Source organism: Podarcis raffonei, chromosome 6, assembly GCF_027172205.1.
Source record: "Podarcis raffonei isolate rPodRaf1 chromosome 6, rPodRaf1.pri, whole genome shotgun sequence".
Taxonomy (NCBI): Eukaryota; Metazoa; Chordata; class Lepidosauria; order Squamata; family Lacertidae; genus Podarcis; species Podarcis raffonei.
Window position 1 is genome coordinate 70,507,610 of NC_070607.1, and position 22,039 is coordinate 70,529,648.

Here is a 22,039-nt window from a genome sequence, read left to right on the forward strand (position 1 = left end):
GTGGGGTTTTTTTTGGGGGGGGGGGAGTCTTACAGACAAAATTTGACTCCAGGCAGGGGATTTTTTCCATGGGCCACTGTTATAGAATACAGTGGTACCTTGGGTTATGTTACCTTTGGGTAACATAATTTCGAGTTACAAATGCGGCAAAACCAGAAGTTTCACCGCACACCTCCAGATACAGACTTTTTGGGGTAAGTATGGGTCCCCGGGACGAATTAAGTTTGTATCTGGAGGGTCCACTGTAATAGCTTTTCTCTCCCCCACCCCAGATCTTTGTATTGCGTCAAACTGTTAAGGCTCTTTTTCTGACGTAGCATTTTCCTTGCCATGCATTACAGGGTTAAACGGAGGTTATCAGGATGAACTCGTGGACCATCGCCTAACAGAGAGAGAATGGGCCGATGAATGGAAGCATCTTGATCATGTGAGAGACTGACATGGGGGGGGGGACCCAAATAAACCTGGACTGCATAAAACCTAATTACCAGGGCAGGCTGTTTATCCACCTAGCTCAGTATTGTGTATTGTGACCTGAGCAGGGTCTCCAAAGACTCCAGCTGAGATCCTTCTCATTTCCTGCTGCCTGTTCCTTGGAACTAGAGATGCTATGGATTGTACCTGGGCCTTTCTGCGTGTAAAGTGTGTGCTCTGCCATGGAGCAGTGGAAATGTAACAACATGTGTGCATGCAGCAAGTGTGTGTGTGTGTGTGTGTGTGTGAGAGAGAGAGAGAGAGAGAGAGAGAGAGAGAGGGAGAGGGGGAGAGAATGTAATTGTTTACCCTAGATGGGCCATAATGCAGTAATCGGGCACATGCTTTTTACATACAGGAAGTCCTAGATTCAGTTCCTGGTGTCTCCAGTAGAATTTGATACAAATAAATGTAGAGATTGAGAGTCATGCAAAGGAGTATCCTGCAGCTAATTAATAGCCAGGCTGTGTGGCCAGCATCACAATGTGGTACTGGACAGTACCATTTCATGTGATGAATTGCATATTTAAATGTTTCCATTTAAAAAAAATAAATCTCACTTATGTAAAAAACTAGCACGTCAATGACTGTACTAGACCAGCCCCCTTTCCCATAATGCTTGTATTTTTTTATATACAGGAGTTTGGGCTTGATTTCTTTTTTTAAAAAGAGGGTCACTACAACATGCAGCGTCACAGTTTGAAACCCTTTACTGCAGCAAAACCAAAAAACCTTCGCCCTGTTAATTTTGATACTGTAGTTTTGCCCCTGAGTTTCTTTTTCTTAAAGTTGCAGGAGGAAATACATTTTCTAACAGCTTCTTCAAACGCTGTTCTTTCCTCTCTCTGGAAGGCATTGAATTGCATCATGGAAATGGTCGAGAAGACCAGGCGCTCTATGGCCGTTCTCCGCCGTTGTCAGGAGGCTGATAGAGAAGAGCTCAACTATTGGAAGAGGCGATGCAGTGAAACCACAGAGCCACGGAAAGGGGGGAATGACTTAATCACGAGGCAACATAGCCCAGGGAGTTCAGACTCCATTAACAGTGGTAAGCTGTGGAACTCTGCATGTTCCATATGTGTTATGAAGTGGAATATCATTTAACAACCATTTTCAGAAAGTGGCTGTGTATTATTAGTGTGCCAGAAGACCAAAGTATTAGATTGTCCCCATTCTTTTCAACGGGCTCCTTTGCTTTTGCAGCTTAGTCTGTAATCTTCAACACACAAATTACTTCTACACAAATTAATTAAGTACAATGCACCTTACTTCTGAGTTAACTTCTGCACAAAAATAGAACTATCTGAAATTGAGCAAGCTGTGCCTTCCCAGCCTCTGTGTGCCTTGGGTATTCAGAAGTTTGAACCTGAATGGATGTCAAGTAGAGTTGTATGCAAAAGAAACAAAAAAGGAATAAATAGAAATCATGTATTTCTTTTATTTGTTAAATCCTTGCCTTTTGCTGCTGCTTCTAGCATTTTAAGTGTAAAAATGCAATGCAGTCTTTCTTACTGAATCTGTCTCTCCCCCCCCCCCAACTACACTACATTGCAATGAAATCAATTAAGACTCCCATTATACTGTTAGTGACTTTCCTTATTAGAAATTCACGTGTAAAATGGGGACGGGATGGGACAGGATGCTTACCACACCTGTGGCATGCATCTAGGTTATGGGTAGTAGGCAAACTAAGGCCCGGGGGCTGGATCTGGCCCAATCGCCTTCAAAATCCGTCCCACGGACAGTCTGGGAATCAGCATGTTTTTACATGAGTAGAATGTGTGCTTTTATTTAAAATGCATCTCTGGGTTATTTGTGGGACCTTTCTGGTGTTTTTACATGAGTAAAAAGTGTGCTTTTATTTAAAATGTACCTCTGGGTTATTTGTGGGGCATAGGAATTCGTTCATTCCTCCCCCCCCCCCCCCAATATAGTCCGGCCTCTCACAAGGTCTGAGGGACAGTGGACCAGCCCCCTGCTGAAAAAGTTTGCTGATCCCTGATCTGGGTGGAGGATTTGTCTTGATAACTATCTCCTGAAATTCTGGGGTAGATAGGATAGTGTCAAAAACAAGCCTATTGCAGGGAGACAGGAGACAGTTGATAAAAGTTACGAATAAATATAGACCATGTAAATTCTTTCTCCTCGACACTTCCCCACTCAATATCTCTCAGTCTCCTGGCTCTCACTCAAGGCCCAAAAAAACTCACAAACCTCCCCGGAATCTCACAACAAAGAAGGTTCCTGCCACCAGCTGGCATCACCCTTGTCTCTCACCTCTAGGCTTGCTTTCATGGGCAGCACCAAGGTGGACAGAGCTTCCTCAGGCTGTTCACAGCTGTGTCCCATTCAGCTGTCAATCAGCTGGGCTGCACACACCCAGTTCCAGGTTTCAGCAGATTTATTTTGGTGATTTTCCCAAGGAGTTCCAAAGATGGCAACCCCTCCATTCGCAGTTCTTTCTCTGTGGCCTCTGCCTACCTCTCCCCTACCAGCTGCTTTCATGATGCTACAGCTTGTACAAAACCAGCTACATAATGCTTCTAAATCCTTACCGATGCAGCCACCATTGACTTTAATTTCAAAACAATGACGCCAGATGGAAATGAACATGCCGTAGTTTTTCCTACAAGTTCTAAGTCCTTTTTTCTTTGCATGTCCTGTTTTTTTTTTGGATTGTGAACCTGTGGGTGGGGAACAGTAAAAAAAATCTTGGTAATGATTTTTGTTTTCCACCATATCCTGGTGATATGACAGGGAGGCATTTCTATACCTCTTCCTCAAAACAAAGTATATGAATTTTATTTCGTAGTAGAGGGTGCATGCGAAACCATGCATTAAACAGAATGTTGGGCCACAGGGTACTTTATCTGCCATCTCAAATGCTTTAATTATGGATTGGGGGCTGGAGAAGTTCCAGTGGCAACTGGAACAAGGAAGTGTGCTTGCAAAAGAACCAACCTCTTACATAACCCATCAAAACTTGGCTTAGTGGAGGTAGGCTCTTCAGATATAGATAGACGATTCCAAGTATGGAATAGCACTCTTGAGTGGTGAATGCTGGAGGAAGGGGGGAGCCCCAAAAACTTCATGTCTTTTTACATAGACTTTTACATAGGTGGTGAATGCTGGAGATACTGGCTTGTAACCTTGACTCAAGCAAGAGGGACACTTGGACATAATTTGGCTGAGCTCATGCACAAAGGATGCAGCATAACAAAATAAACCACTGAAGAAGGCTTGTAAGCCGAACATGTATGGTATTGATATTTCAGTCATCCAGAGAATCTGGTTGATGGACATTAAGAACATCCTGTGATAAAGAATAGCATATAATAATAATAATAATAATAATAATAATAATAATAATAATATTCATTCATCCATCCCCCCCCCCATCTGGCTGGGTTTCCCCACCACTCTGGGTGGCTTCCAACAAAACATTAAAATACAATAGTCCGTCAAACATTAAAAGCTTCCCTAAACAGGGCTGCCTTCAGATGAAGTATAACCCATGCAATGTAGAAAGAGTTTCTTGTATGGTTATATGTTTTTGAGATAAAGGTTCTGTCTATAGATTTATTTATTTTTAGTTATTGTAGCACATAGCTTTTATATTTGGTATTTCTAAATTCTAAATTCAGTTTTCTAAATTTGTATTTGTATATGCCTTTTTAATTCAGGGTTATACTCCATTTTTGGTAATAAAATGTTAGGCAACACATCTATTAGGCAACACATGTATTAGATTTTGTGCTTATATAGACTGATTATTAAGTTCATTTACGTTGGTTACCCTCTATTTTTTATTTCACATTGTCAAGACTCACTTAGGTTTATTAATTTCAGTTACATCTACTTTGAGTAAAAAGTAAGTTGAATTCAGCAAAGGAGCACTCTGTAATGAATACTGTAGTACGTCTGTAAGTGAGCTATATTTATGGAGAGAGGGCAAGATGAGAATGGAGACTTACTTCTGGGTTGAGAAATGCTGTATCCTCTGGTTTTTCCCCATCTGGCGCATAAGGTTACCCTTACATCAGGGTGTCAGAAATGCATTGCTTTCAATCTGAAGGTATGCAGCATCTCATCTAACCATGCAACCGAAGACAGTGAGAATGTAATGTATGTGAGAAAAATTTTCACTGTTAATCTTCCTTGATTTCTGTGTAGCACTGTGTATCTTTGAGTTCCTGTTCTCAAAGGACTCCTTAAAATATAGCGTGTGCTCCAGTGGCCTGAAATCCTTGGGAATACGAGGCGCGCTGTAAAAACGTGAGACACCATTAGCAAGGATTAATGCTCATTACAGTAGGGCAAAGCAGATGCTTGACAAGACATATTTATAAGTGTGTAGCCTGTGATGACAGAGTATTAAAAGATGGAAATTGGCTTCGCTGTCCAATAAATTATGCAGGACACTAAATTAAAAGTGGCCATTTATCATTTTGCCTTTTGGTGAACACTGTTAAACTGCAGAAGTCTCTTGGCTTGGTTTTTAGCAATTAATCCTACCCTGTTCTCTTCATGCTACTTCTTGCTGAACAGATGCAGCCTATCAATTCTTAGAGTTTGGGTGGGAGAATATTTCTGTGTCTAATATGTCGACACCACCCTTCCTTCTACAGATTCTCAGCGGGAGTTCAGCGGCAGGTCAGGAGCAGCCGGTTATGTCACCGAAGAGATATGGAAAAAGGCTGGTAAGTAAGGAGGCCCCCTCCAGAGAAGTGCCACACAGAGAAGCTGTGGAATGTTACAAGAGATTCTTGAGAAGATGGAAAGCCTTACGCACCACAGGTTGGCTGGGGAAAGGCCTCATAAATATGCTGCTGTCTCACTGCCTAGAGAGTGATAATGGCCAGAGCCAACCAGGGCCTCCAGCAGATGGACCCATCTGGACCCATCACTGCTTGTCCGTTTGACCTAGGGATTTGAGCCAGCCAGCCAGGCAGCGCTGGCACCTTCCCCAGACAGTGGGGGAGAGGGGGTGCCTGAGCCTCTTTTCCTTGGAGGTAGCTGATAGAGAGCCCCACATGTGCCACTGTTCCTTGTATGTTTAATCTGGGGGTTGTCTGGGTAAATGGCGGTAATGACAATGTTCACTTGGTTTTTCAGTTTGCCTTTCTGGCAGAAGCTGGAAGAGGGCATAGTAGAACGAAAGGAAGGGAATTTTGCCCTGCTCCTTGAGACAAAATAGGGCAAAAGAGAAGGCAGAGGGAAAGGAATCCCATTTTATGTTAAGGGAATACTTTTCTATATCCCTTTTAAAAAAAATCATAGGAGTGTTTCTGTTAACAACACACCACAACTGCAAGCAAATGTTTCAAGAATACTTTTAAAAACAGTTTCCAAAGCAGTCTGCTAATTATGAAAAGATGGTGATTTTCAAATTCTTTTTGCATGACAAACTGTTTTTAAACTGGCAAGATCAAGTAAGCAAGCTAAAAGACATGTCGTCCCTCTGTTTATGTGGAGTTTGGCTTCTAAGGTAGACAATCTTCCACTTCCTCTTCTCTGGGGGAAAATATTGAAAAGTGTCTCTGTGTTAGTATGTTTTTAATAGTTAAAAAGATAGTTCCATAGGGAAAACACTATGGAAATATAGGTTCTATACATAGGTCACACTGTAAATTCATGGGCATAAGCATACCTAGCTCCATTGGACTTTGGCCATTGTCTTTCATTATCAATTTTAAAAGGATAACACTACTAAAAATGGGGTTCATCTTGGGGTTCTGAACAATGTTTGAAGGTTTGCTTTAAGTAGAGGCTGGATGAAACCATTTGCTTCATTCTGTGTTAATTTTTGTGCATGTTGAAAAGTACCTCCTGACTTCTCTGCGACCTTCTGAGTCTCCTACAAATTTGCATTGTTTGATACTGTTCTTTTTAGTGCTTTCCTTTCGTTCCCCTCCCTTCTTTCATTGGCTTCTGCTTCATTTGCTGACACTGCCATTTAATCCAATTCTCTGTTGATGATGCTGATGCAGCAAAACCACCCTTAACGTGGTGTCATGGGTGCTCGTAAACAGAATCACAAGGGTCTCTGTAGCCAGTAGAATTAAACTGCTGGATGGGCCAACAAGCGAGGTCAAGGACAGTTAAGGAGTGAAATGGCACCAGGAAAAGAGACTGCATTAATTTTCAAGGCTAGAGTGTCTACTTCCTTGCTTAGTTTACTCAAATAGCATCCCTAACTTTCTGTATGGACTGCCAACTTTGTTAAAAGGGTAACTATCTCAATGCATTTAGTTAGGTTTGTAGTTTACTCAGTTCCAGGGGCTCAAGGTAACCCAAAGCATGCTGAATTCTTTGGATACAAATGTGATCAAAAAGTCTGCTGCTGCTCCTATGTGATGCAGTAGAAGGCATAAGATATCAGAGTATGACCATCAATTCAGTAGTATTGTCATAAGTTTGGCTAAAGTGCTATGCAAAAGCTTCACTTTCTTAACTCCTATGACCACTGGGTACTTCCATGCTATATACTTTGCCTTCCAATGTGAAGCCGTTTGATGAGGCTTTTGTTTCCCTTCAGAAGAAGCTGTGAATGAAGTGAAGCGCCAGGCCATGTCTGAAGTCCAAAAAGCTGTAGCAGAGGCCGAGCAGAAGGCATTTGAAATGATTGCATCTGAGAGAGCCCGCATGGAGCAGACCATTGCCGATGCAAAACGCCAGGCTACAGAAGACGCTTTCCTAGTCATCAATGAGCAGGAGGAGTCTACAGAGGTGAGAAGCCAAGGGAATATCTCTGGCAATCATGGAAAAAGTCCCAAGGCAAGAACTTTAAAGATGACATGCAATCCTTCTGGATTCATCCTTGTTTTTCATTCTGATTAATCTGATTGGAGCAAAAAATCTAAAGCCAATTAGAGTTCTGATTAACTTCTGTCCAACAAGCAACTAATTCAGATTCATTGGTGCTGCCATTGAATCTCCACTGTCATTTTCAGTGACTGCATGAGGCTTTGAGATTTGCTCCCCCCCCCCCCCCCGCACACCTTGCTGGCCCCCATTGTTTGGGAACAGTTGTAGTGAGGACAATGTCAGCAATTATATTGGAGAGGCCATCTGTTGGATTTGCAGGGTGTTGGCAGTCAGTGAAATGCAGGTGAATGAAAGCAAATTTAGGAGATGCTTTGTCACGGCAGAATTCCCTTCTCCCAGTTGCTTTTCTGCCATGTTGCTTAGTTGTGGCAGGCAAAGTTATTGTGTGGCTCTGCTCAACTTCCAGGTTGGAACCCCCATGCCTTGGGAAGATCTTCCACATGCTGGATGGGCTTTCAGAAGAACCTTGCTTCTTGCAAATTAACCCATTTAAACCTATTGTGCCGCTAATTTGTTGTAGGCTTCTTACGATGTGGTGCTGTTCTCTTAATGGTACGGGTGGTAGTACTTGCATGGATTGCTATGAATCTCTGCATTATAGAAATGTCGGTCAATAGCACTTTTTGGGGTGGGGTGGGGTACCGTTTGTTACCTTCCTCTGATGGCTTCAGTTGGGATGGGCAATAGCCAGTCTTGTTCGGAGCTGTGCTTAAGAGAAATGCTTGTTCTTTGGTTTTCCAGAGCTGCTGGAACTGTGGGCGCAAAGCCAGTGAGACCTGTAGCGGCTGCAACATTGCCCGCTACTGTGGCTCCTTCTGCCAGCACAAAGATTGGGAGAGGCACCACCGAATCTGTGGGCAGGGCTTACACAGCCAAGTCAAACCAGCCCCTATACCAGCAGGCCGATCCGCAGCCGCTGCCACCCTCAAAGCAGTCGATGCGGTAGCAAGTCCGGCTCTAGAGAAAACGTCGGCCGCCACTTCTCGATCCTCCACTCCAGCCTCCGTGACAGCAATAGACAGTAACGCACTCTAAAAAAGAGATGATTGCGCTCAACACAGTTTATTAGTTTTCTACATTGAAAAACAGATGCCTCAAAATGTTGAAGAAGGTTTGTACTCCAGCACATTGGCGCTCAGGCTTATGTTGTTTTGGGGCATTTTCCATACCATTATAATGTCATTTTTAGGAGTCCATGTTAGCCTTCCTTAGTGGGATCTCAGAACGGTCTGCCTGGGACCCTGAGGACTTTGGCCTATTGTTTCATTTTATCCGAACTTTCTCAAAATGGTACTCTCACCCGAGGTTCTAACAAGATGGTTGTTCGTTTTACTACAAAGCAGAGCTTGCCTGGGCATCCTCTTCTCTCATCTTTGGTATGCAATCTGACCATTATTTGAAAATTTCTTTCTCAGGCAAAAGAGAATCAGGTGAAATGAGATGTAAGTAAGCTTGATTCTTAGTTCTAGCTATTTCTGCTCCTCCCATTATCTAAGACTATATTTATTAGTTCCCCCACCCCCTTTCCATTTCCCCCACCTCTCTCTCAATTTGGACACATGGGAAAAAAGGGGGGATGTACAAGGATGCTATTTTTGTTTGCTGAAAGGAGGATTTAAAACTACTTCATATAATGACTCAGCAGCCATCCCACTTGTTGATCCATTTTAATTCCTTACAGTTATGGGCAAGCTGCTTAAGAATCTGTCTATGGGCCGCAACAGATTGAAATGTTTCATCCAAAGATTTTTACAAAAGGGATTGGTGGTCATTCCCTCAGATCTAATTGCTTTGTCTCGTAACACCAAGATATTATTTACTTACACACACACACACACACAGAGAGAGAGAGAGAGAGAGAGAGAGAGAGAGAGAGAGAGAGAGAGAGAGAGAAGTTGTTGGCTTTTAATGTTTGAGATTCATTGATACATAAATTTTGTAAACTGCTTTGATGTGGTATATACATTAAATAAATAAAATAACAGGACCCCCACTAGACATGGTTTATTCCAACAGGTTTTCTATCACCTGGTCTCTCAGTGCATGTGAGCTAAGTTAAATAAAGTTCAAGTTGCAAATAACAGATTTCACGAACATCCAATGGGATCTTTTTGCTTCTCTAAACAGTATATATCTTTAAACTGATACCTCCAGCTAGGGATCCTTTGCACTGAAAACCAAGGAATGTGACTTTACCAACGTATTTGGCTACGTTCCTGAGTTGTGAGGCCTCCCTGTTGCATCTTTAGCAGCCTGCCTGTTCACTTCAGGGCATTTGAAAGCATGTCACTGGGAGGACACTTGAAAAGAATTCAAATCCACTAAGAACTTAAATCCATTAAGTTGTGATGCTAAATCTTGAGCATGCCAAATTAACTATTAAATTATATGATTGAACTAGACTGAAGTTAACTTCATGGTTGAATTAGATTAAAAAGTAAATTAAAGTTAATAAATAATTGCAGCCACACGGAAAGCCTTATTCATTTTTCCTGGGGAGCATGGGGGTAAGGATTTGGATTGGAGAAAGACTTAAACACACCCACCCCCCAAAATTGGGGGGGCGGGTGTAGATATACCCAAAGCTGCATTCTGCTAGCAAAGTGACCATGTAAGGCTTCTGTGTTTGAAAGGTTATCATTCTGATACGGTTGACATTGGATTAATTCAGATGTATACCATGTGAAGCAACTCTGTGCTCTAATTTCCTAACTCACTTGAGGTTTAGCAGCCGAAGCATACTTTGCCTCATTTGAAGGTTATATTTTGCTACTATTGTTGTGGGAGATGAAATTGCGAGTGCAGAAGATGAAGGAGCACATGAGAAACAGGGCTTGTTCATTTGGTGCCCAAATGTGATTTAGCATTATTTCTAATGGCTGTCCTGTGGTAGCCAATTTTTTAAGGTAATATTTGATCTTCTAGAACACTGCTTGGGAGCTGCTTTGGTTTTGCTCATGAGACACATCTCCATGCATTCACATTCCCAGATACTAAACTGCCTGAAGAAAAAAAAGCCAAAAATTCCACATGCGACCCATCACTTAGTGATGCAGTGCCAAAGAGGGAAGTCTTCAGTTTTATTGATGAGTGAAGAGGATCAAGGTTTTAAAATTATCAAAAATGGCCACTTCTGTTGGATGCAGACCTTTCTCTGCCACATGCAAAAAAGAAAAAGGAAAAAAGCAGTAAAAGAAGCAGCCCTGTTAATCTCAAACTTTTCTCGTACTGCAAGGAATACTAATTCAGTTTTGCAGAAAAATATGGAAATTATAATTAATGCTGTGGTGTTGAAATTACTTATTGGCTTGTAAACCCCCACTTGCCATGTTATTTTCTGCAGAGAAGTGAAAAGAAGATTTGCTCCAAAGAGTTAAGGGGTGTGGGGGGGGGTGTCTGCGTGTGTGTGTGAGAGAGAAAGCGAGACGGCATTCTGAAATTGTGTGTAAATAGGCAGTCTTCCATAACTTTCCATGCAACTACAATGGCTTGCTATGTATTAAGAGGAAAACACACTAACTCCAATGTACATAAATGAATGCTACCATTCATGATTTTAAAACAATTTTTGAAAATGTATGTGGAATTCTACTACGGGAAGACTCCTTGGATTCTGTTTTCTATCTAATTTTTGCCATTCGATTCTATACTAGGAGTTTTTGTTACCTATTTTATGTGCATAACTTATTTAATGTACTGTATAAAGGAACCCAAACTGTTACAGATGTATTTAGTTTGTTCTACTCACAGTAGTCAATAAAAAGACTATATTCACCTTACCATGCCAGACTTTGCTTTGTTATGTAGAATACGATTCTGCTTAAACTGACAGCTAATCTATAGAATGCACACAATGTCCGTAAGTGATTGGAATTCTAGGGCAGTGAAGCCATATGCCCATTTCAAGAGTTGAGTCACCACAACACATGTGAACCCTCTGTGTGGTCTTCAGCTGGTGGGTCACAGCCTGACCTAAGGTGGGTTGCAAGAGGAGCACAGCCACCATTGCATGGTATAAGATTAAGAAATGGCTCCCCAAATACCTGTTTGTGTTAAAAGTGGGTCCTGCATCTGAAAAGGCTGAAGACCACTTGCTGAACTAGCACATTTCATAGGCCTCAAAGTGAAACACAGCAGCCCGATTCAAAGCCAAGAACATAAAAAGTGCCATCCAAGGTGTGATAGGGCACTTCCGGCTCCGTTCCTGGTTATGTTACAAAGTTTTGGGTTTTTTTTAAAAAAACAATTTTTATCCATATAACCCAAATAACAAAATAGAACTCTTTTCAATGCTATTTTACTTTCATGTGTAATGTTGTGCATATGATTGTTTGCTGCTCTGTATTCCCGTTGGAAGAGTGAGATGCAAGCCTGACAAAACCAGTCATCAAATGTTGGACCCCGGAGTAAAGCAGCAGGCAAAATGAGAGCACTTAAGCCTTCTCAGCCAGAGAGCTGACCTTCCTGGGGCCTATGCCAAGAGTGGGCAGAATCACAGCCAGCACGCATATAGCACAGACATAAACAGTCTCTTGCACAGTGCATTTCAACTTGGAAGATGAGCATTTTGCCTTTACTGCATGCCAAACTACTGCTCAAGGTGGGTGATCTACAAGGGAAACTGCGGCTGAGGATGTTAACCCTTCCCTGTCAGCTGCACTCTCCTCAAAGGTTCTAGTCATGAGGCTTGAAAACAGCCTTCCATTGGCACCTTCCCCCCCCCAACATTTTTTATTCATTTTCTAACACAACAAGACAACACAAACAGAAAAACAAACAATACAAACAAATTCTTGTCTTATCCTTCTTATCCTTATTTTTTCTAAACATTGTTAGGTGAGCTTCCCCAAGTCCCCCCATCTGATTTTCCCTCATCTTTAGCAGTTTACATATATCATAATTTTTAACCATTTTAATCACACTTTTACCATAAAAATCTTCACATTTTATCCCTTACAAGTAATACTGTTGTAAAACACGCTATCTTCTACTGCTAACCCTACAACCTATATCCACTTCCAAAGCTATTCTAAGATTTAAATATTAACATATTTTTTCAAATATTCTTTAAACTTCTTCCAATCTTCTTCCACCATCTCTTCTCTCTGGTTTCGGAGTCTCCCAATCAGTTCAGCAAGTTCCATATAGTCCATCATTTTCATCTGCCATTCCTTCCATTGACACCTTACCGAATTCTGTTTTCAAGCCTTCTGGGATAAGCTCACATTGAACTTGTTGCACAATGTGGCTGGAGAGGCTGCATACTGTCACAGCCAGCTATTTTTTCCCCAGCAGGGTTAGGGTTGCAACAGATAGAATCATAGAATTTAGAGTTGGAAGGGACCCTGAGGGTCATCTAGTCCAACCCCCTGCAATGCAGGAATCTCTGCGAAAGCATCTATGACAGATGGTGATCCAACCTCTGCTTAAAAAACCCCCCAAGAAAGGAGAGTCCACAACCTATTGAGGGAGACTGTTCCACTGTCAAGCAGCTGGAGGGTGTTTAAGCCTTCCCTCCTTGCCTGTGACAACCCTCAAACTTTGGCTCAGATAACTTATATTGACTCCAACAGGAGGCGCTTTTTCTGCAGGGGCCAGGACAAGGAAAGGACACTGCAAGTCAGTTAAGGAGGCTCCCAAGGGCTGCTGGTTCCCACCCCCTGATTTAAGCAAAAGAGTATTAGCATATATTTAAGTGACATGTACTATTTATTCTATGTTCGTAGGCAGAGTGCAGAATAATTTTCTTCTAATTAAAAAGTTTAAAATTGCTGCCTAGGGCATTAAAAAAACCCAATACTGTAAGTGATTTACATTAACGAGTGCCATATTTTACTTCAACATCAATAAAATGCACATTTTACTGCAGATTTTCCTTGGCTATTTTTCAAGACCTGACTAATTATATATTACAATATAATATTGGGCACAAGCAGAATAAGAAGTAAGAAATCTGCATAATTTAACACAGTTTTCATAATTTGAGTTATTGGGAGTTGGCACAAAATAATTATTTTTTAAAAAATTATTTTTTTAAAAAAAACATTTTGGTACAGAGTGCTACATCCCATGGCTACTTAGATGGTGCCGTTGCCTCAGCGGTCAAAGCAAGAAACACAAAGAAAGTGAAGTCCAAAAGCTCTTCACCAAACCTGGTAAGTGATTTACCGTATTTTTCGCTCTATAAGACGCACCAGACCATAAGACGCACCTAGTTTTTAGAGGAGGAAAACAAGAAAAAAAATATTCTGAATCTCAGAAGCCAGAACAGCAGGAGGGATCGCTGTGCAGTGAAAGCAGCAATCCCTCTTGCTGTTCTGGCTTCTGGGATAGCTGCGCAGCCTGCATTTGCTCCGTAAGACGCACACACATTTCCCCTTACTTTTTAGGAGGGAAAAAGTGAGTCTTCTAGAGCAAAAAATACGGTATGTACTTTGAGAATGTGGCTACAGTTTGCTGGGGAAGATGCAAGGTAAGCTTCCATTGAAGTTGTTGCTCTCAGCGTCTGGGGTGGCTGCATATTTCCTGGCTCCTTGAAGCCGAGAAGTAGGTTAGGGTTCAATTTGTAGCTCAGGATGGAAGCCAGAGTCAGTGCCACTGTTACTAAAATTTATAGATTTGCCAGAGAAGATCAATATAGGTCAGGGGCCAAACCTGCAGGTGAGATTTAGCAGCCTCTAGAGCAGGGCCTCCATGTTACCGGAATCTTTAACTCTCATTTCCTGGATCAGGCCCATCAAGACATGCATCCTGTACTCAACAGTACTGCAAGCAGGACCTGAGCACAACAGTGCTCTCCACTCCTGTGTTTTCCAGCTACTGGTATTCAGAAGCATTCTGACAGTGGAAGTAGAACATAACCAATCAAAAACAGTAGCACAGGCCATGCTGGTTGTGGGAGCTGGGAATCCAACAACATCTGAAAGACCAAAGGTCCGTCAGCCATTCTGTAGGGAGACAGGAATCATGGAAATTAGCAGCCAGACAATGGTTAGTAATCAGGGCTGCCTGTCTTGTGCAGGGGCAGGGAAATTTCCGGCTCTCCATATTTAATGGACTCCCAACTCCCACCAGCCCCAGCCAACAGTGATGGGAGCTGTGGTCCAACAACAGCTGGAGGCCCAGGTTTGGGAAACCCTGGTCTCATGTTTGATTGTGAGGCGGGATTTTGGAGAATTTTTGCTTTAGCGCACTGCTGTGGAGTTCTATAGTCTCCCTCCCACATCAATATATAGAATATTTGCTTGTCCATCTAGGGATTCCTGGCCCAGTATTGGCCCCCAATATTGCAACAGAGGGCCTGCTACTGTTTAGTCTTGCCACCACTATTTTATTATATGCAGTATCCCTGCAACATACACTATATGTTAAAAGTACCTGCTTTTTTTATTCCTTTTTACTTCCTGCCTTCAGCATTACATAAAAAAAAATACAATAATATTCCCGTACATATTTTATCACCTACCTTAGCTAGATACAGGGCTGACAGACTGGGGAATTAGGGTTTGAAAGTCAAAACAAATGTGATTTATTAAAATTTAAATACAGAAGAACATATTTAGTTGCAATTTGGTTATGTAACAATACTTTGCTTATAGGGATTCCTGTTGCTTTATTGATGTTACACTTAAATTTAATGATTACATTACATTACATTTATTTTATTATTTATTTTAATGCTTTTGCTGCTACACAAATACCTTTCCTACAGTAAAACCATTACTGAAACCTGGCAACTTTCTTCAGCATCAGCAACTGATTAACGGCATCTTGGCAGATTGCCTGCTGAACCCCAGTCAGGTCCGGCCCACCCATGAGGTAAAGTGAAACAACTACCTCAGGCAGCAGAATCCACAGGGGCATCAGTTCCCGATGTCAATGTTTCTTCCCCCCCCCCCTTGTTCCTGATGTAGATCTTCCCTCACCCCTTCTTTCCTGGCAGGGAGGGGGGAGTCATTGTGGGGTCCTCCTCAGATGCCAAAATGTCTTGCGCTGACCTTGAACCCATCCAATGCATTGCTCTGGCTTCAGCTAGGAGTACAAGACCATTGTCCCCTTCACACAGTTCATGATACAAAGTCTGAGCCGTGTTTAAAATTTTCCTTGGAAATACACAGTTTCTACACATTGTCAAGAACTTTAAAGCTGTATTTATCCAATAAAAAATATAAAGTATTATGCACAATGCAGGCAAACACTTTTTTTTTTTTAGAAGTTAGCATTCTCAGGGAAAGTGCGCACCTCTAAAACATATTTCTGCAGGTTTGCAGACTTCTTGAAACTGGCATGTCTGACAGTTCACTTGCTATTCGTTCTTGCTAAAGAGAGTGTTCTTTTTAGTTGTTAATTGTTTCTTATAGAATGTGGAAATTCTCTTGATTTTAAATTCAACATGTCTTTGTTCTATGTTATAAACCATGGGTAGGCAAACTAAGGTCTGGGGCTGGATTTGTCCCAATCGCCTTCTCAATCCAGCCCACGGACGGTCTGGGAATCAGCATGTTTTTACATGAGTAGAATGTGTGCTTATATTTAAAATGCATCCCTGGGTTATTTGTGGGGCATAGGAATTCATTCATTTTTTTCCTTTCAAAATATAATTGCCCCCCCACAAGGTCTGAGGGACAGTGGACCGGCCCCCTGATGAAAAAGTTTGCTGACCCCTGTTATAAACCATGTAAAAAGGTAAAGGACCCCAACAGTTAAGTCCAGTTGCGAACAAGTCTGGGGTTACAGCGCTTATCTCGCTTTATTGGCCGAGGGAGCTGGTGTACAGCTTCCAGGTCATGTGGCCAGCATGACTAAGCCGCTTCTGGTGAACCAGAGCAGTGCACAGAAACGCTGTTTACCTTCCCCATGGAGTGGTACCTATTTATCTACTTGCACTTTGATGTGCTTTTGAACTGCTAGGTTGGCAGGAGCTGGGACTGAGCAACGGGAGCTCACCCCGTCACAGGGATTCAAACCACTGTCCATGTAGAGATATATAAATTGCCCAAATAAATAATTTTGCTATGGGCCATAAGATTTATAGAATTTAGCTTGTCTATGAAAAGCTGGGAGAAAAACCAACGGAAAAGGGTGATTACTTCAAACTATATATAAGTATGAGGGACGCGGGTGGCGCTGTGGGTAAAACCTCAGCGCCTAGGACTTGCCGATTGCATGGTCGGCGGTTCGAATCCCCGCGGCGGGGTGCGCTCCTGTCGTTCGGTCCCAGCGCCTGCCAACCTAGCAGTTCGAAAGCACCTCCGGGTGCAAGTAGATAAATAGGGACCGCTTCATAGCGGGAAGGTAAACGGCATTCCGTGTGCTGCGCTGGCTCGCCAGATGCAGCTTGTCACGCTGGCCACGTGACCCAGAAGTGTCTGCGGACAGCACTGGCTCCCGGCCTATAGAGTGAGATGAGCGCACAACCCTAGAGTCTGGCAAGACTGGCCCGAACGGGCAGGGGTACCTTTGCCTTTATATATAAGTATAAGAAAGCAAACATATAGAATAATTCTGAAGAACAGTTTTCTTCCCAAAAACGCCTGTGCCCTCCTACTACCACAGTGTGGCGCCTGTGGCCTATCTTTGTGAATCTGAGGCTTCACGCTCGGCCCCCCCCCCCAGGTTACACAGATATTTTCCATGCATGTTTTTAACCGCTGTACATCTCTGGGTGATTCAGATTAAGCTTCCCGAAAGAGTCTGGTTAGCCATGGTTTAGAAACTGGACTCTAGACTAGCCCAACCCTTTGTCTGAACTTGCTTATAGATAAGCAAATTGCAAGGAACTGCCATATGACTTCCCTATAACAAACTAGCTAGAGGAAAGATTTGGAATTTTCAGCATCCTCTGAGCACAGTTTGCATTTACGAACGCATTTCCAAATAAAAATGGGAAAGGCCCAGTCTTGAACCACAATAACTTGAACTACGATAACTAAGAACCTCCCTAGCTACAGGACTCATTTTTCCTTCAGTTCATTCAGAAGGGCTTTAAACAACAACAAACAATAGGTTGGTATTTCCCCAAAATTTAAACATTCCATCAGCCTAAAGTGTTCTGTTTTTGAAAAATAACCAGGTCCTTTTTCCCATGTAAGGCAGGCAGCCTAATTAAAGCACCAAGCAGGGCATCATCACTGATGTCTACATTACCATTTTTAAATGCACTTGTTGCAATCTGAGATTTGCTTGTTGGTAATAAATGCAGAGGATCAACAAACTGTTGGCCACATTTCCTCAATGCACAACAACACCTTTTAGGTAGGCATTTGCTAATTACTAAATATTCATTCATTTGCTGGTTGCTAAATATTCATTATTATTGTTAATTACTAGAATTTCTGCAGAGCCTGGAGGCCACAAAAGAAATCAAGGCTCTACATGAGATTACAAATGCAGATTTTAAAGGGAGTGAGGAAAGAAAAATGAATTTTTGAGTGAATCGTGATTCAGCCTGTCTTTATGGTGGCTCAGTATTACGTGCTTTAGCAAAGCAGTGTTTAAAAAGCAGAGCAGTTAAGAAGTGCTCCATTCCTTGTTGTTTTCTCTCAATGGATAGTTTGCAAGCCGGTTGTGAGATGGAAGAGTTAATGTTTCCATGATAAGAAGTTCAAAAGACAAATTGTATGTTTGGTCAAACCCATGAAATAGGTCTCCTGACAAGACACTCATCACTTATAAGAATAGTCTTAGGGAAAAGAAACATTTGGCACATGCAGCTTCTCATTCAACAGCACTGAATTTTTGTGGGGGAAGTTGGATTTGTAGAAATTCTCCCACGTATGGAACGGGTGAAGGCACAGAAGCTCAGGTCTATGTGGAATCACATCTTTGCCCCACCTGTGCCCCTTTGTAGACGCAGGTAGTGAGGATGTATCACTTATATTCCACAGGACAGGCGTTGAATGCGCTTGCTTGTGGTATGATAACGTTTCATCGACTGCTGTGGAATATCATAGGGTATGCTTGAAAAACCCATCTGCCCAAAAGTGTGAGTGGCTTCTTTCTGGTCCTCATTGTGTTTCACCTCATTGACTACTTTGAAATACCATGGTAACCACCTCATCATAATGCAACCCACTGCCCCTTCCTGGTGTTCTGTTTATTTGCACAGCTGCTGTTTCTTACAACAACTTCACCATAGTCAAGCAGACCTTCCAAGCTGAAATCACTTGGTTTCCTCTCCCCCCCCCCCCACAAACACACACAGTAGCAACAGAACGTCTTGGTCTCCAAATGCAATCACCCTTGACTAGCATTCAGCACATTCAGCACTTCTAAATGACCCAGTCATGGAACTGGACACTGCTTCAAGTAAGAAAGGCCCACACAGCCGGGTCATTGACATATTCTATCTGTAAATTTAAACATGCTCAGGAGCTGCTTGTTCACAAATAGCTCCCACGGTGCTAGGAGAATGTCTAAAGGCACCTGTATCTCCTCAGAAATAATGGACAAGCAATTCCACCATTATGTCCTCAGAATAGCAGCAGATGCCTCTGACCTGCAGGCGTAGGTCCCATCTGCGTTATATATTTAGAGCCATATCATACCACTTGAAAATGTCCCCACCTTGCTCTGACCTCAGCAGCTCTATACAGGCAGGCAGGCACATCATTCCTTTCCCTGCCCTGCATCTCCTTCAGTCTTGGAGATATGTGTGTGACGCCATTTATGAGTTAGCTTGGCCTCATGCTGAAACTACCTTCCACAATCTCTTTCAAGTATTTGCTGCGGTTCTTCCTGTTATGATAAAAAGAGTTTCTGATCGTCCCTTTAGTGAAGCCAGGGGACATTTCTTTTTCAAAGACCAAAAATGGGAGGCGAAATCTCTGTGACATATTTTGCGTTGCCTAATCCCCTCTCTACTCTTGATGCCTTTGAAAATCTTCCCCTAGAGCAATTTCTTTCCTGCTGCTCTGCTTCCATACCTTGTGTGTTTGCATATGCTTACATGGAGTCAGATATGAAATGTAGTATGTGTGTGTCTATATATATATAATCTCACTTTGAGAGGGACCGTCCTGATGTCTGGCAAGCACATCCCCCTCTCAGCCCATGTTTTTCCATTTCTTGCATGGTCTGATGCTTTAATTGAATAGCACCCCTCCTTTAGCTAAGGGGGTTTAGAGATGGCAGCCCTCATAATAAGAGCCAATAATTAGTTAGCAATGAATAGCAGGTGATAAACAAGCTCAGTTTTGTCATTTCGAAATCAAGGTTAAAGCTTTTGTGAAGAGCAGCTCTTCTGTAAGCACAAGAACAGAAGAACAGAAATACAAAGTGAATTTCACTTAATGGGTACAACAAGCTTTTTTTTGGTGGTGGAACTTTGGGATTTTCATCATGAAAGCAGCTCTCAAGGAAAGGCTTGACTCCTTCAGCAACATCTTCTTGGCCACTTGCTGTGGTTGCTTGTTGCTAAAACTTAGAGAACAGCAATCACGTAATTATGGATCTTCATTATACTATCTAGTTAGGGATGTAGGATAGGTTTAGTCTATTTGAATCTTTCTTGAAATATCTGCTGGTGATTTGAGACCTCCAACTGGATCTATTGTGTTTTTAAAGAGTTGCTGTCTTTTAAGGGGTTGGTGGAAGGAAAATGGGCTTGCTAGGGCTTCCGTCTGAAAAGGCTACTCAGGTAGGGGCTATTTCCGTTCTACTGATCCCAACAGTGCTGACAAATGGCGTACTACAAGGCTGGCCTGCTACCTGCTTGTCCATGACGAGAAGGAGAACTGTGTGTGAATCCAGCAATAAGCTCAACAGGACTAAGGAGTGGATTTCTATGCACACTGTAATGGCAAAAGTTTCACCTGGACCCTCTCTGAGCTCCTGGTTCTATGCAGCAGTGTTAAATCAGGATCATAGGCAGCCATTGGCTGCAGAAAATTCATGCTATCATTGTTCCAGTATCTATTCACAGTCTGAAGCTAAACAGGTCTGGATCTGGTCAGTGCCTAGACAGGTGATCTCCTAGGAACCACACGTACGCCACCTTGGGCTCCTGCAGAATCAATCCAGTCCACAATGCACATGGTTCATACTAGCAAAATCTAGTATGTCTCTCAAGCAATGGCAATGATGAGACTTAGGGCCCATCCACCTTTACCTTTAGCCCCATGTGTTCTATGCACAGGTATCCATACTTTCCAAGTCCATGTCTGAGAGCTCCACCCACCCCCACTTTCCCCAGGAAAACCCTCTCTTTAATGCTGAATCAGAACAGTGGTTAAGAGCGGGTTTTCATGGGGAACACTGCAGGGTGGGTGGGAAGTGTTTGATGGCGAGTGTACCTTAGCTCTTCAGGCAACCAAGTTCCATTTGATTCTCACTATGTGACACCTGCAAAGAACAAATATTAAGAAAGTTGGGTGGTCTGCATCTACTGTTCCTGCCTCTTTTAATGCCCACTGCATTGCTTATCAACATCAGAGTACAAGAGAAATGAATAACCAAATTGGCTCAAAGTCTGTAGCCAAACATAACACCTACTGCTCACAGTCAGAATATTGTATTTTACCCAATTATTTACCTTGGAAGGTTGGCAGGAACATAGGTCTGCTTCCCACAAACAATCATCTTAGTGCACAACCCCTTCATTAAGATATTATTCAATTAGTATATAACAGTGAGAGCAGAGGATGGAGCCAGTTTGAGAAGCAGTTGCTGGAAACTCTTTACTAGGTAAAAGCTACCTGCCACGTCATCCACTTTCGGTAAGAACAAAACAGAAATAGACTATTTGGGGACTGGGCATTTAGAATGAAATTTCTTAAGAATGTAAATACTCTGGTTGGTGTTTTTTCTATCAAAAAAAAAACAGAGAACAATGTGGAAGCTGACATCTGTCCTTCAAAATATTGGTCTTGAACTGGTGAGTCAGGACTTACTAACTCAGTTACAGCAGCCTAACCACAGATGAGTTGCAACACCGATAAAGCCACCACACAAAGATTTGGTAAAAAGTTATGAAGTAGGTCTCCAAATGCGTGTTGGGGCTAAAGGTGGGTCCCAGATTTGAAAACTACTGCCATAGAACATGTTTAAGGTAGTGGTGCCCTCCCTGTGGAACGCCCTCTCTTCAGATGTCAAGGAATGAAAGAACTATCTGACTTTTAGAACACATCTGAAGGCAGCTCTATTTATGGAAGTTTTTAGGGGCTGATGTTTTTATTATTATTTTAGATATGTTGGAAGCTGCCCAGAGTGGCTGGGGTATAAATAATAAAATTCTTACTGCTATTGTTATCGTTATTACTGTGTGCTACAATTGAGCTTTCATTTTGTACAGTCTTGCTTCTTTGCATTTAATTCAGTGGTGGGAAATATGCATAGGTGGTATGACTAACAAGACTGAATTTGTCCTCAGAATCCACATGGGTGTAGGTGTGCCATAATATTCACACTGAGATCTGAGAGACACACAGGGTGTCCCTGGAGGCGGGTGAAGAGCAGGGAATAAACTTCCACAATGGAGGAGAAATAGATGAGGGAAACAACGAGGTATAAAAGGTCAAGTCTAGGAGAGCAGGGAGAAGAAGGAAAAAAAGAAATGGAGAGGGATGAGGAAGCCATTTAGGAGTATTTAGGTTGTGCGTTGCTCCTAGAAAATTCAGGCAGTGATACGGACTACTGACACAAGAAAGCACAGCAAGGGAAACTAGACTGGAGCATAACAGAAACTTGTAAAACGTTATTTCTTACTTTCCTACGGTGCATCCAGACTGACAGTGTTTTG

General features: G+C 42.3%; 1 protein-coding gene across 7 annotated transcripts in view; it reads left to right on the forward strand.

The window, feature by feature from the left end:
• The window catches only part of CBFA2T2 (CBFA2/RUNX1 partner transcriptional co-repressor 2), a 67,887-nt gene extending 56,806 nt beyond the window's left edge, over nucleotides 1–11,081 (forward strand). For 3 of the 7 annotated variants that reach the window (XM_053393924.1, XM_053393927.1, XM_053393928.1), the window contains exons 7-11: nucleotides 342–427; nucleotides 1,264–1,522; nucleotides 5,103–5,174; nucleotides 7,013–7,203; nucleotides 8,044–11,081. In XM_053393924.1, the coding sequence (XP_053249899.1) occupies nucleotides 342–427; nucleotides 1,264–1,522; nucleotides 5,103–5,174; nucleotides 7,013–7,203; nucleotides 8,044–8,337 (902 nt within the window). In that variant the 3' untranslated portion in view covers nucleotides 8,338–11,081. The remainder of the gene's footprint in view (nucleotides 1–341; nucleotides 428–1,263; nucleotides 1,523–5,102; nucleotides 5,175–7,012; nucleotides 7,204–8,043) is intronic. The other 4 variants (XM_053393925.1, XM_053393926.1, XM_053393929.1 and 1 more) reach the window with 4 other exon arrangements.
• Nucleotides 11,082–22,039: the final 10,958 nt, after the last annotated feature.